The sequence below is a fragment of the Molossus molossus genome, unplaced genomic scaffold, assembly GCF_014108415.1.
Source record: "Molossus molossus isolate mMolMol1 unplaced genomic scaffold, mMolMol1.p scaffold_m16_p_1, whole genome shotgun sequence".
Classification (NCBI taxonomy): domain Eukaryota; kingdom Metazoa; phylum Chordata; class Mammalia; order Chiroptera; family Molossidae; genus Molossus; species Molossus molossus.
In genome coordinates this window covers 36,459,193-36,472,830 of record NW_023425344.1, presented here as the reverse complement: position 1 = coordinate 36,472,830, position 13,638 = coordinate 36,459,193, and the positions used below count along the sequence as shown (strand labels likewise).

The following is a 13,638-nucleotide window of genomic DNA, read 5'->3' as shown; positions in this document are numbered from 1 at the left end:
CTGCCACCCTATTTAAAGCTGCAACTGTCTACCTGCATTACTGCCCTTTCCACCCTGCCTCTTAACCCCACACTCCCTGGCTTCCCTATTCTCCTCTCCTGCTTTGTTTTTCTCCACTGTGTTTACCACCTCTGCCCAGTGTACTTGCTTTTTCTGACTTCATCCACTAAGATGGGAACTCCCTAAGAGCAGGCATCCACGTCTGCATTGTTCATCGTTCTATTGTAAGAGCCTAGGATGGTGCCCGGCACCTACTGGGGGTGTGTGTTAAACTTGACCAGAATGAAGAAATTGACTTCGAAGGTGATGGTACGATTCTCCACACCTCTGAGGATTATTGAGGCAGCCACCGCTGTGTGAGCTGAGAATGTTCTGTTCAGAAGCTCTTCGTGACAGTTTGCTCATTTGCCTGTCTCAGACCTCCCTTCCCAGTAGAAGATGGTTGAAGCCAGGAGGACAGGTCCGAGGGGCGATTAAGTAGGATGAGGAGACGACTGACAGCTGGCTTACTTCTGACCCCTTTTCTTTCAGCATGAACATCAGACATCGGGGCAACGGGGGAGATGCTTGTCTCAAGTGGCCGCTCAAGGATCATTTTACTTTCTTGTCTATTTTACATGCAACAGAGCTTTTGTTCTTTTTCTCTTTTAGGGCACCAATGCCTCTGCTCTGGAAAAAGACATTGGTCCAGAGCAGTTTCCAATCAATGAACACTACTTCGGATTGGTCAATGTAAGTATTTAAAAAATGTATTATTTTTCCCAAATATCTTAGAGTACTTGAAGCAACTCCACTGCCATTTTCAGTCAGCAATTTTTCGATCATTGTTCATACTCTAGTTACTGGAAGAGGCAGATATTGGTGAGGGGGAGTTTAGTCCAGTTTTGGAAAATGTGAGTTGTCTCAGAAAGAAGGGTTTAATTACTGCACTATTGGGGCAGGTTCTCATTTGTTCGCACCTGTATTTTAAAGGATTTGAGAGGGGATTTTATTTACTTCTGTAGCCAAATCTGCTTCCGTATGTTCTCCCTTCATCCTCTGGATGAAGAGACTCCTCAGACAATCTTGGTTTTAGTATGCATCAGTACAGTCAGAGTTTTAAGTGTTACCAGCTCATCACCAGCAACTGTTTAACAATATAACTTAGTGGTGGTGCCTGAAGCCGGGCCCGGTGTGGGGGACCACTTTCTCTCAAAATTCCTTGGCCTCATTTACCTGTGCTCGGCATTGGCTCCCTTGTATGTGGCTGCATTTACCAGGCTCTGCTTCCTTGGTAAGTTGATTATGACTGCGTCGTAAGGTGGTATCACCCACCACCCTCATGAGCTTTCTTCTGAGGTGGAGCTTTAAGTGACATCAGGTGTTAACTCATAAGCACCTGGTTTTCTGGAACAACTGCTCTGAGCATAGTCAGCCAGTGCCCAGGTGTGATGGAGAGGAATTTCCACTGGGAGGCTGGAAATATTCCCTGCAAGTGAATGCTGCCTGTGATATAATGGGAAGAGTGAATGTTGGCTTCAAAGTGATACAGGCCCAAGTCTGGGTTCTGCCTATGCTTTTCACTAGCTGTGTGCTCTTGGGAAAATCCCTTGACCTCTCTGAGCCACCTTTTCCCATCTGTAAAATAGAAATCCTAATGGTTTCTACCTCTTGGTTTATAGCGAAGGATCAGTCAGGGCTCCCATTGGAGACCTTGACATGAGGCTGAGGTACATCGTGGACACTTGGTGAATGTCAGTTCCTTTTCTTCCCCAGGAGTTGTCCACTGGATCAAGACCAAGCATTATTGAAGGGTATTTGAATAAAGGCAACACATTACATAAAAGAGAAAAGAAGGGAAGGAGGAAATACTGGAATATAGGGCATCATGTTGACAAAATACTGACTCATTTTAATACAATTTATTTTTAGCCATTGTGCACAGGCCTCTGCTTAAACACTCTGCGATAGTTATCCAGGTTGTGAGAATTCTGCCCTGGCTAAGGAAAACACAAATACAGACCATGGGGGAAAAGAAGGCCACGTCCCAGTTTGTGGGCGCATTGTGAGCTCTAAATGTGCTAATAGCTTTATGTTCACTTCGAATGGCAATTCATGACCATCCCAGCTTTCCTTTAACAACAGGTTTGTCTCCAGTTACATAATTGTGTCCAAGTACGTTAAAATATGGAAAAATAGGAAATGTTCTGTCTCAGCATACGTAAAAATGTCATGGGAAGGATGGCAGAGCATCTGTCTGGCGCCTGGGTAAACAGCCAGTCCTGAGAAGGTGTTCATGTGTTTTAATCTCACACAGCATTTTGTTATCAGTGGTGTGTATCTTGTGATTCCCTTAGTTTTTTTCCTTTTCATTTTACTGGGTAAGAAGACTTCTAAAGTGATTGTCTGCGCTGTGTTCTTCCACAGAGTTGGTTTTCCAGTCAGTAGAAAACAGTGAGCTGATGATGCCTTTCCCCTCTTTAATCCTCCTCTGAGTATCTGTGTTTTTGAGAGACACAAAGTATTACTGTGTGGGCCCTGAGCTGATTGCAGGAGATGAGGAGCTGAGTGCTGTTGTCTCTCCATTTGGGCAGAAACCAGATCAGGGTACTTGAGGAGTTACGAGCAGGAGGCCGGCGGGGGACCAAGGAGGCACCCCTTTGCCTCCACTGCTTTGGAGGAAGGGAAGAAACATGGTCTGAAGCCAGTGGGCAGAGACGCTGGAATCATGAAAGACAAAAACTAAAACAAGCCCCACTCAGTTAAGGCTCTTCACCTGAGCAGGTGGCTCCTGGCTCCTGGGTTTCTTTTTTCTTTTTAATCCTCACCCGAGGACTTTTTTTTTTTTTTTTTGCATTTATCTTCATATACAGCAAGAGGGAGAGAGGAAGAGAGACAGAGAAACATCGACGTGGGAGAGACATATCGAGTGGCTGCCACCCACACGGCCCCAACTGGGGCTGGGGCCTGGGTTTCTTTTTGATTTGGTCAGAGGAGTTTTGCTCTCACAGGAGTTTTGATGTGTTGCAATGTGGTATCTTTTATTTAGCCACTGGCTGCCTTTCTGGGTCTTCATATTATGTTGTTTTTTTCTTCTCTTTTTTAAGCACCAGAAGGTCTCATTTGATTTTTTTTTTTTTTTTTTTTTTATCCAGGCAGAGTGCTTCTTACCATTTTAGAGATGTTGATGGGTTAGAGAGGCACCAGGCGTATGTAAACTTGTATTCATTCCCCTGTTGATCCGCTAGTCACCGGTGTTTCGAGTGGTTTACTAATATTCTGACGTGGCAAGCAGGACTCTGATGCAGGGAAGACCAGGCCGGTTCGTGGAGGGGGGCCTTCTCCCTCTCCCCACCCATTCCAGAGGTGGCGTGTCCCCGGACCGTGATTTGAACCATCCCTGTTGTCCTTTGGCAGTTCGGGAACACCTGCTACTGTAACTCCGTGCTTCAGGCCTTGTACTTCTGCCGGCCGTTCCGTGAGAATGTGCTGGCTTACAAGGCCCAACAAAAAAAGAAGGAAAACTTGTTGACGTGCCTGGCAGACCTTTTCCACAGCATTGCCACGCAGAAGAAGAAGGTTGGCGTGATCCCACCAAAGAAGTTCATTTCAAGGCTGAGAAAAGAGAATGGTGAGTAGTGTAGAGATGAATGTGTTTAAGGGTCTATGGATTCTCAAAATGAATCCTCCCCTGACCCAGAGGAAAATAATAGTAGGCCAATACTCAGTTTTTCAAAGAAGGGATAGTTGTTCTTTTCCACCTAATATGCATAGAACAAAACTGGATTTAAAAGTATGCTTAAAAAATTCAGATTTGTCATCTCATTTTGGAATGATCTTTTTATTTGCTTCACAGTTGGCAGGTTTGTTTTTTTTTCCAGGTAGGATCATTGTAAGAGGAAAAGTGCCTAAGGCAGCCTTCTAAGCAGGACACTGATGGGAAGAAATAGGTTGATGCAATCATTGAATAAAATAGTACTATCTTATAATGTTGTTATAAGTGACTAAAGTAAATGCATATTATCTAACCAGGGCCTCTACTGTTTTAAAAATAATACCTCTGCTCGGCTGGTGTGGCTCAGTGGATTGAGCGTGGTCCCATGCACTGAGAGGTTGCTGGTTTGATTCCTGGTCAGGGCACATGCCCGGGTTGCGTGCTTAATCCCTAGTGGGGGGCATGCAGGGGGCAGTTTATCGATGTATCTCTTTCTAACTTCCTCTCACTCTCTAAAAAATAAATAAAAAACATAAAAAATACCTCTGATTTTTATTTGCCTAAGATAATTAAAGGATATTAAATTGATGCCTTTATATGACAAAAACGTCACCTGACTTTTTTCTGCTTTTTCTGTCATTTGGGAAGGGAGGGGGGCAAGTGGTGACAGGCTAGGTTATTCCAGAAACTTTGCATTGGCAATTTTTATGACTTTAGCAATATTTGATATGGCACCTTGTGTTTATCCTAGATTTCATCCTTACGTCAGCAGATTTGCACAGTTAATCAGATGTTTGTTTTATAAAGTCTCATTTAATTTGATTGCTGTCTCTTAAAGTTGTTATAGTTTCTATGTACCAGAATAAAAATAATCTGAGAAGGAAGCAGAGCACGCTGAGCCTCGTGGTGAACATGATTAGTAATGAAGTCTCACAACCGCATTTATCTCGAGGTTGTCTGTCGCAGGGCAGGGACAGCGTGGACTCCTGGAAGCACTTGTACCTGGTTTCAGGACACGACCAGATAGTTATGTTCTCACATGCGTTCCTCATCTCCCTTAGGGGCTTCGCTGAAGCTGCTTCCAGGCTGGGGCAGGGTGAAATAGGATCTTTGGGAAGAGACCCCTGTTGCTCTCGATAAATTACAGAATAAATAATTGATCATTGGTGGTCACATCATATTAAATATTAATATTTTATCAGGGAACTTATCAAGTAATTTCTTCTATATTTCTTTCTTTCTTTCTTTTTTTTTTTTTTTGACAGAATAAAAAAATTTTGCTAGCTTTTCATTTACATGGTGACTTGAAGGAAATACAGGCAATTCAGTTCTTGGTGGGTGGTAAAAAAATGGAATGACCCCAAATTTTTTCCAAACTTACCTGTTGAAGTTGCAAAACAGAGATGAATGTGTTCCATATCTGTTTACCCTTTCAATATAAAAACGAAAGTGTGGCATGTAAAATTGAGTGTTTTCGTTTGCTTTTTAGGGACCAGATTAAAATAATGACCTTCTCTTTTCCAGATCTCTTTGATAACTACATGCAGCAGGATGCTCATGAATTTTTAAATTATTTGCTAAACACTATTGCGGACATCCTGCAGGAAGAGAAGAAACAGGAGAAACAAAATGGGAAATTAAAAAATGGCAACATGAACGAACCTGCGGAGAATAATAAACCAGAACTCACCTGGGTCCATGAGATTTTTCAGGGAACGCTCACCAATGAGACTCGATGCTTGAACTGTGAAACTGTAAGCATTGGTCGGGCTCACATAATCCGTTGTGCATTTGCTAGAAGAGGCCCTGTCGTGTGTGAGTGCAGTGTTGCACCACAGTGTCCGCGGTTGGCTTCAGTATGTGCAGACAGGTCTATTTATGTATGTGAACCTCAGTCGCAGACTATAGGAAGTGTGTCTCCATCTCACGTGTCTCAGCTGGCTAGAGCAGAGTGACGAGGGCAGAGCTCAACAACTGGATGGCTTTGCATCCCGGGCAAATTTTAGGGTCCACAGATTAAGCTGTTGTACTGAACCTCCATCAGTTACCTTGAAAAGATTCTGGTTACAAGGAGGTCATGTGTGACTTAGAACATCTCCCCAACTTTAAGGAAATTGGTTGTGTCGTAGGGTGAACTTGATCAGAAGATAGGCTTGACTCCTCGCAAGTCTCTTACGTCGCTGTTGTGAGGCCTGGGTGAGCTTACGTGTTTAGGTGAGTCTGGCACATGGTAGGCGCTAATGTTAGTTGAATTTAAAGACATTATCTCTAGAATGCGATTCAGGATGTCATGTTTACTTGGTATATTTGATTTAATTCTGTATGTGGCTGCATAATATGGTAGGTAGAACCCAGCCCTAGAGCCAGGCTGCTGGTTGGAATGTTGACCCAGCCACTCAGTAGCTATGAGACCCTGTGCAGATTATTCCACCTCTCTGTCCTCACTCTCCTCATCTGTAAATTGGGAATGATGAAAGTGCCTATCTCATAGGGTTGCTGGGGGATTAAATGAGTTAACATTTGTAAAACACTTAAAACCACGCATGGCACATAGACAGTATGCAATAAATGTCAGTTGTTATTTATTATAATTACTAACATAGGAAGTTTATGGATTCATCAGGGATCTCAGAGATTCTTGACATTGTATGAAAAGTTCTATAGGATTGTGCATTTTTTCTGGGGAGAGAGATAGTAGCTTTTATCAGATTCTGTAAGGGGGCTGTGATCCAGAAATAGTTAAAATATGTGGATTTAAGTAGAAGGTTCTTTTTTTTTTTTAAGATATATATATATATATTTTTTTTAATTGATTTTTAGAGAGAGAGAGAGAGAAACATCGATGTAAGAGAGACACATCGAGTGGTTGCCACCCACATGACCCCAACCGGGGCCGGGGACAAACTGCAACCGAGGTACATGCCCTTAGCGGGAATCGAACCTGGGACTCTCCAGTCCCGGGGCCGACACGAACCGCTGAGCCAAACCGGCCAGGGCAAGCCTGCAGCCTTTCAGTGCACAGGACAAAACCCAGCCGACAGCCACACTGGCCAGGGCAGCTCTTCTTTTTTTTTTTTGACCGTCTTTCTTCTGTCCCTTTAAACCATTTTGGAATCAATATTCTGATTTGTTCATTGTAGAAAAAATTAGAAAACATAGCTAAGCAAAAAGACTAAAAGTTACCAGTAATCTCCCCACCTGGAGATGGTACATTTATAACATTTTCTAAAAATTGTTAACACATTTGCCCAGGAGTAAACACTTGAACATTTTGAAATATACCCTGCCGAAACATTTTCTACACATACTTATATGTATACTTATATATCTAGAGACCTTTCCTTCTTCCCTCTCCTCTGTCCCTTTGTATTTTATATTCCAGTAAAATTCATACAAATACAGTGTTAGAATAGTATAATAAATTCCATGTGTCTATTGCTTGGGATCAGTAATTGTTAACACATTGGCCCATCTTGTTCATCTCTTGTTCCATGCACCCTCCCCCATCACCACACTGGTCTGTTTTTAAGTAAATTTCAAATAACACATCATTTCACTTGTAGTTTCTTCATTACTTTGTTCTGTATCTAAAAGGTAAGAAATCTTCTTATTTTAAACCTAAATACAATTATTTTTAAAAATAATTCTTTTAAATCATTATTCACTCAGTGTTCAAGTTTCTCTGAAACGTCTTCATTTCATATATATATATACATTTTAACAGTTGCTTCATTCAAATCAGGATACATACATGGCCCACACATTGCACACGGTTAGTCTGTGTCTTAATCTCTAGGTTACCCCCCCCCCCTTTTTGCCTTGCAGTTTATTTGTTGAAGAAATCGGGTTATGTGTCCTGTAGAATCTCCCAAATTCTGGAAACTTCTGTGGAGTGTTTACTATGCGTAGTAAATGGCAGTATGTTTCTACCATCCTACTCTTTGTTTTTATTTAACACCTATTTTTTTATTTCTTACTCTCTCTTGTGTGGGATCAATGAAATGTCTTTGTTTTTATAATCTTTGAAATAAACACAGTTCTAATTCCGTCTTCCAGGACTCTGGATTTTCAGGAAGGCTCAGGTGGAAGCTCCGTGTTATTTGTAGTTTCTTTTTGTCTGTGAACAGGTCAGTTGATCCCAACAAATGCAAATATTGCATCTCCAATATTTTTATTGAAGCAGTTGTTACCTGGCCTGTTATTTCCTGTAGGGTTACCATAGATGGGAAACCTGAGCCCAAAGCTTTCTCCAGAAATTTTGGATGATACTGTAGAGTTTGTGACAATGGAATTCTAACCATTTAGAGCTGGTTTGTGGAAGTGAATGAGAGTGTGTGGTGTGTCTTCCTAGAGGGTGGGGCTGTCACATTTATTCTTACGTGTGTTCCTCCTCAGATGAGTACTAGATTGGAGGCAAGAGTGATTTCCTCTGGAGTTCCTTGGGTAATCACCTCTTTTTCTTAGATCCTTTAACTGAACAGGATCCTAGGAGTCATCTAATCCTCTCCCTATGCCCGAGTCCCTTCTGTGTCGTTGTAGCCAGTTGGTCACCAGCATCTACTGGACCCTGTCCAGAGACAGGGAACTCAATCTGAGGAGGTGCATTCCATTTTTAGAAAGCTCTAGTTGTTAGAAAGCGCCCTACTTTCTAAGAAAATACATAACCTGCAGGCTTTTTTTTTTCTTGTACTGTAAAATGTTGAGGACTTCGTGTAAAAGAACACTTAGCGCTCAAATTTTCCTTCTCAGAATGAGAAACACGGGCCCCCTTGGAGTAATGTCCTCTGCTCAGGGCAGGCAGCCTTCAAATGATGCTTCAGTCACAACTGCCAAGACCCACGTTTGTGAAACCTCACAGTGGGATTCAACTGCACCAGATTCGGAGCAGCAAATTAGCCCCTGGGGGAGTCTTGGTTGTAGCTGCCTGGCTGCTGGTTCCTCCAGTTGTGGAAAGCGCCTCGTGCGTGCGAGCCTTCCTGCTCTTAGAAAACAATATGTATTTTTTTCCCTGGGTCTCGCCCTTTGTAAATGTTGCTTGTGATTGCTGTACAAATGTCAACTGCCGATTTATGGAGACAAACAGTTTCATTCTGCAGTAGACCCAGAGAGACTATTTCAAGGGGGTAATTCACGCTGACTTTCCTAGACAACCTTGAGCAAGGCACTTCAGAAGTGAGGTGTGGAGGTTTTACGGAGCGGCCTCAGGGCTCCCTCGGTGGTTCTTTGCTTGCTTCATAAGATTTGCAGGGTGGTTGGAGCTTAATTTTGTTGTTGTTGTTAATTTCCCCCCTTTCTATTAAAGCTGAGTTTTTGTTCTGCAGACCTGTGGTTTTCAGTGCTTCTTAGTGGTTTTTTAAAAATATACCTACGTATTTTTTATTTTATTTATTTATTTTTTTTTTTCCCTCACCCCGAGGACATTTTTCCACCTTTTTTTGTTGTTGTTGTTCAGATATGGGAGGGAGGGAGGGAGAGAGAGAGAGACAGAGAGAGAGAGAGAGAGAGAGAGAGAGAGACATCGACGTGAAAGGGACACATCGAGTGGCTGTCACCTGCACGACCAACCAGGGCCGGGGACAAACTGCAACCAAGGTACATGCCCTTAGCGTGAACTGAACCTGGGTCTCTCTGGACCGCAGGCCGATGCTCCAACCACTGAGCCAAACCTGCCAGGGTGTCTCAGTGGTTTTAAGACACACTTCTGTCTGTTACTGGAGCCAAAGATTGTCTAAAGAACTGCTTTATTAACTACCAATGGTATAGCTCCTTCTTGTTTGCAGGGGTTAAAATTCGGTAGAGCTTCTGAGCCCTTCCTGGAAGAGGAGTGGGGTGGGTGGTGTGGCCAGGTGTGGTTGAGTCCCTGGGATTCAGGTGGGCTATAGTTGCCACTTGTCCCGAGCCCACTGTGTTGGCACTGGTCTAAGCCAGCACATTGAAGTTCCTGGCTGAACAGCATGGGGCTCCTGCTGGTCACTTTTTCTACTAGGCCCAGGAAAAGAGTCTCTGAATTTAGAAGCACATTTGCATATGATTTTAATGACTCGGGAACTTAGCAAAATTCGTGATTCATATGTATGCTCTATAAATTAATTTGTTCTGTTGATTTAAGAAGAAGAGCAAGTAGGGTCTCTTCCACCTTTCTTAAACTAGAGTTTTCAGGGCACTCCTTGCCCAGAATAGGGGAGAAGAAAAGAGAATAAGATGTAGCCTGTACTTGTGTAGAGTATTGGAGCCGTAGTGATATATATGTTTCCGTGGAGACAAGCTGTATTTTCATTTAGACCAGAATGAGATCCTTGTGTGTGGGAAGAAAATGGTTTTATTTTCTGGCAGCTTTCTGGGAGGAAAGAAAGGGAAAAAATTGCTTGATCACTCATTGCTTTTGACGGTGTCAATCTGGGCAGGGGGAGAGAGACGTCCACGTGGGAGGGTTTAGTGCCATGTTTTGATATCCCCAGAGGCTGCTGTTCCACCTGAGCAGTGCTTTCTCACACTCTTAATTCTGGAAGCAGTTTGTATTGGGAATTGAGAAAGTTACAGTAACTTTACTCAGTTAATTAGATTTGTATCCTTACCCCCTCTCCTAAAACAACTGAGTAGAAAACAACATTTCTTACAGGAGACAATGTTTCTTTGTTTTTGCTCTCTTCCTGTTAGGAGTTTAATAGAACCTAATCCTAGCTGTCTAAATTATGTATGATTTCAATTGGCTATAATCCTCTTTTTTTCCCTCAGAGAAGGGCTATTTGGTTCTAGAAAAAGTTTTGCTAATTAAAAAATATAATGCCTGTGGATTATTTTAAGAAAGCAGAATGTAGCACAGCCAGGTGGTTCAGTTGATGGAGGGTTATCCCGTGTACCAAAAAGGTTGCGGGTTCTATTCCCGGTTGTGTATTTGATCCCTATTTGGGGGCATGTACAGGAGGCAGCAGATTGATGTTTCTCTCACACATCGATGTTTCTCTTTTCTTTCCCTTTCTCTTTCTCTAAAATCAATAAAAAACAATATCCTCAAGTGAGGATAAGAAGGAAGGGAAAGGCCCTGGCCAGTTTGGCTCAGCGGTTAGAGCGTCCACCTGCGTTCCGGAGAGACCCGGGTTCGGTTCCCGCTAAGGGCATGTACCTCGGTTGCAGTTTGTCCCCGGCCCTGGTTGGTCGTGCGGGTGGCAGCCACTCGATGTGTCCCTTTCACATCGATGTTTCCCTCTCTCTCTCTTCCTCTCTCTCCCTTCCACTCTGTCTGTACAAAAAATGGAAAAAATGTCCTCGGGTGAGGATTAAAAAAAAATAAAATAAAATAAGAAGGAAGAGAAAGGAAGGAGGAAGGAAGGAAGACAATTATAAAAAGAAAATCATTAATAATATTTCTTGGATACCTACTAAATGCTGAAAAATTTTTTTAGGTATTAGAGCTATAGCAGTTAGAACAAACATACACATATATTTTATATACATATATAGATATATTAATATATATTTAAAGCTATACATTTTCCTTTAAGCAGTGCTTTAGCTGCATCCCATAAATTTTGATATGTATTGTTTTTCAAAATATTTTCTAATTTTCTCTTGTGATTTATTTTTCTTTGATCCATGCATTACTTAGTAGTATGCTGTTTAATTTTCAAATATTTGGGATTTTCCTAGATATCTTAATATTTTTATTGGTTTAGAATTTAATTTCATTGTGGTTAAGGAATATATTCTATATGATTCCAGTCTTTAAATTTATTGTGACATGTTTCAAATCCTAACATGTGGTCTGATTTCTTTTTTTTTTTTTTTTTAAACTTATCTTTATTGTTGAATGTATTACAGATGTTCCCCTATTGACCTGCTCCTGCCCACTCCCACCCCCTTTCCTCACACGGTTGTCTGTGTCCATTGGTTATGTATATATGCATATGAGTTCTTTGGTTTATTTCTTCCCAGCCCCTGCCCCCACCCCTCTTCCCTTTGAGGTTTGTCATCTAACAACCAATTTGTATGACTTAATCCCTTCATCTTTTTTATTCATTCCCCCAACTCCTCTCCCATCTGGCAACCAGGAAAACATTTTCTGTATCTATGAGAATGTTTCTGTTCTGCTTGTTCATTTTGTTTATAGATTCAATTGTTGATAGATATGTGTTTATTGCCATTTTGTTTGTTCATATTTTTTATCTTCTTTTTCTTCAAGAAGACCCTTCAGCATTTCATATAATACTGGTTTGGTGGTGATGAACTCCTTTAGCATTTTCTTGTCTGGGAAACTCTTGATATGTCCAGCGATTCTAAATGATAACTTTGCAGGATAGAGTAATATTGGTTGTAGGTTCTTGCTTTTTAACACTCTGAATATTTCTTGCCACTTCCTTCTGGCCTGCAAAGTTTCTTTTGAGAAATCAGTTGACAATCTTATGAAAGCTCCCTTATAGGTAACTAACTGCTTTTCTTTTGCTGCTTTTAAGATTCTTTGTCTTGAATCTTTTCCATTTTGATTATGATGTGTCTTGGTGTGGTCCTCTTGGGGTTCATCTTGTTTGGGACTCTCTGTACTTCCTGGTCTGTTTCCTTCACCAGGTTAGGGAAGTTTTCTATCATTATTGTTTCAGATAGGTTTTCAATTTCTTGTTCTCTCTCTTCTCCTTCTGGCACCCCCATGATGCAAATATTGGTACGCTTGAAGTTATCCCAGAGGCTCCTTACACTATTCTCATTTTTTTTTTTTTATTCTTTTTTCTTTTTCCTGTTCTGGTTGGGTGGTTTTTGCTTCCTTATATTCCAAATCGATGGTTTGCTTCTTGGCTTTACCTACTGTACTATCGAATTTCTGTAAATTATTCTTTATTTTAGTTAGTGCCTCCTTCATTTCTGACTGGTCCTTTTTTATGCTCTTGAGGCCCTCACTAAGTTCATTGAAGTTCTCACTAAGTTCATTGAGCATCCTTATAAGCAGTGTTTTGAACTCTGCATCTGTTAGATTGCTTATCTCCATTTTATTTAGTTATTTTCCTGGAGTTTTGTTCTGTTCTTTTATTTGGGACATATTCCATTGTCTCTTCATTTTGGCTGCCTCCCTGTGTTTTTTTCTATGTATTAGGTAGAGTTACTATGTCTCCTGGGCTTCCTATTGTAGTAGGTGTCCTGTAGGGTCCAGTGGCACAGCCTCCCTGGTCTACCAGCTGGGCCCTCGAGGTGCACCCCTAGTGTGGACTTTACACCCTTCTGTTGTAATTGAGTCTTGATTGCTGTTGGCACATCAATGAAAGGGTTTTACTCAGGCTGGTCAGCTGAAAGGACTGGCTATGCCCACTATCTACTGACCTTTGACTACCTTGGATGATCAGCTGTGTAGAGGCCCACCACAGAGAGCAAGACTTACTTCAGCAAGGCTCAGGTACCCACTGAGACCATTCATTGAGTGTGTAACTTGTGGAGGTGGTTGGGTGGTGGTGCTTTGACATGGTCTGAAGCTGTCCACTGGGTGTGCTGGCTCTGGGGCAAGGTCAGCCTCTGCCTGTGTTCTACCTGGGGCCACCCAGCATAAGCTACAAAGTGATCTGCAAATGGCTGCTTCTTGTGCTGGGCTTGGAGGTGCCCAGGCAAAGCCAAGTTGTGAACCAAGGCTGGCTGCTTCTAGTGGTGGGCCTGGGGCCACTTAAGGAGAAGTATGGGGCTCACTGAGACCAGATGCTGCTTGTTTGAGAGCATTTAGGAAAATCTGAAGCAGGATCCAAGACAGGCCATTTCTATGATAAAGCAATTGGGAACAGCTTGGGTGGGCTGAAAGTTGGGTGGGGCGGGGCCTCAGGGAATCACCAGGGTGGAGCAAACAGTGTGAACCAGGTTACTGGAGTCTCCGATATGTTGGTGTCTGTTGGCCTCACAGGGGAAGGGCTCACCAAAGGAACAATGGCTTCTGACAGCACATCTGTCTGGGAGAAAGCCCCCTCGCCAGCCCT

At 42.3% G+C, this 13,638-nt stretch overlaps 1 protein-coding gene across 1 annotated transcript in view; it reads left to right on the top strand.

Moving 5' to 3' along the window:
• Positions 1–13,638, top strand: part of USP46 (ubiquitin specific peptidase 46) — a 60,934-nt gene that overhangs the window by 24,524 nt on the left and 22,772 nt on the right. The window contains exons 2-4 of the mRNA XM_036272790.1: positions 652–732; positions 3,397–3,610; positions 5,219–5,448. Of these exons, the coding sequence (XP_036128683.1) occupies positions 652–732; positions 3,397–3,610; positions 5,219–5,448 (525 nt within the window). The remainder of the gene's footprint in view (positions 1–651; positions 733–3,396; positions 3,611–5,218; positions 5,449–13,638) is intronic.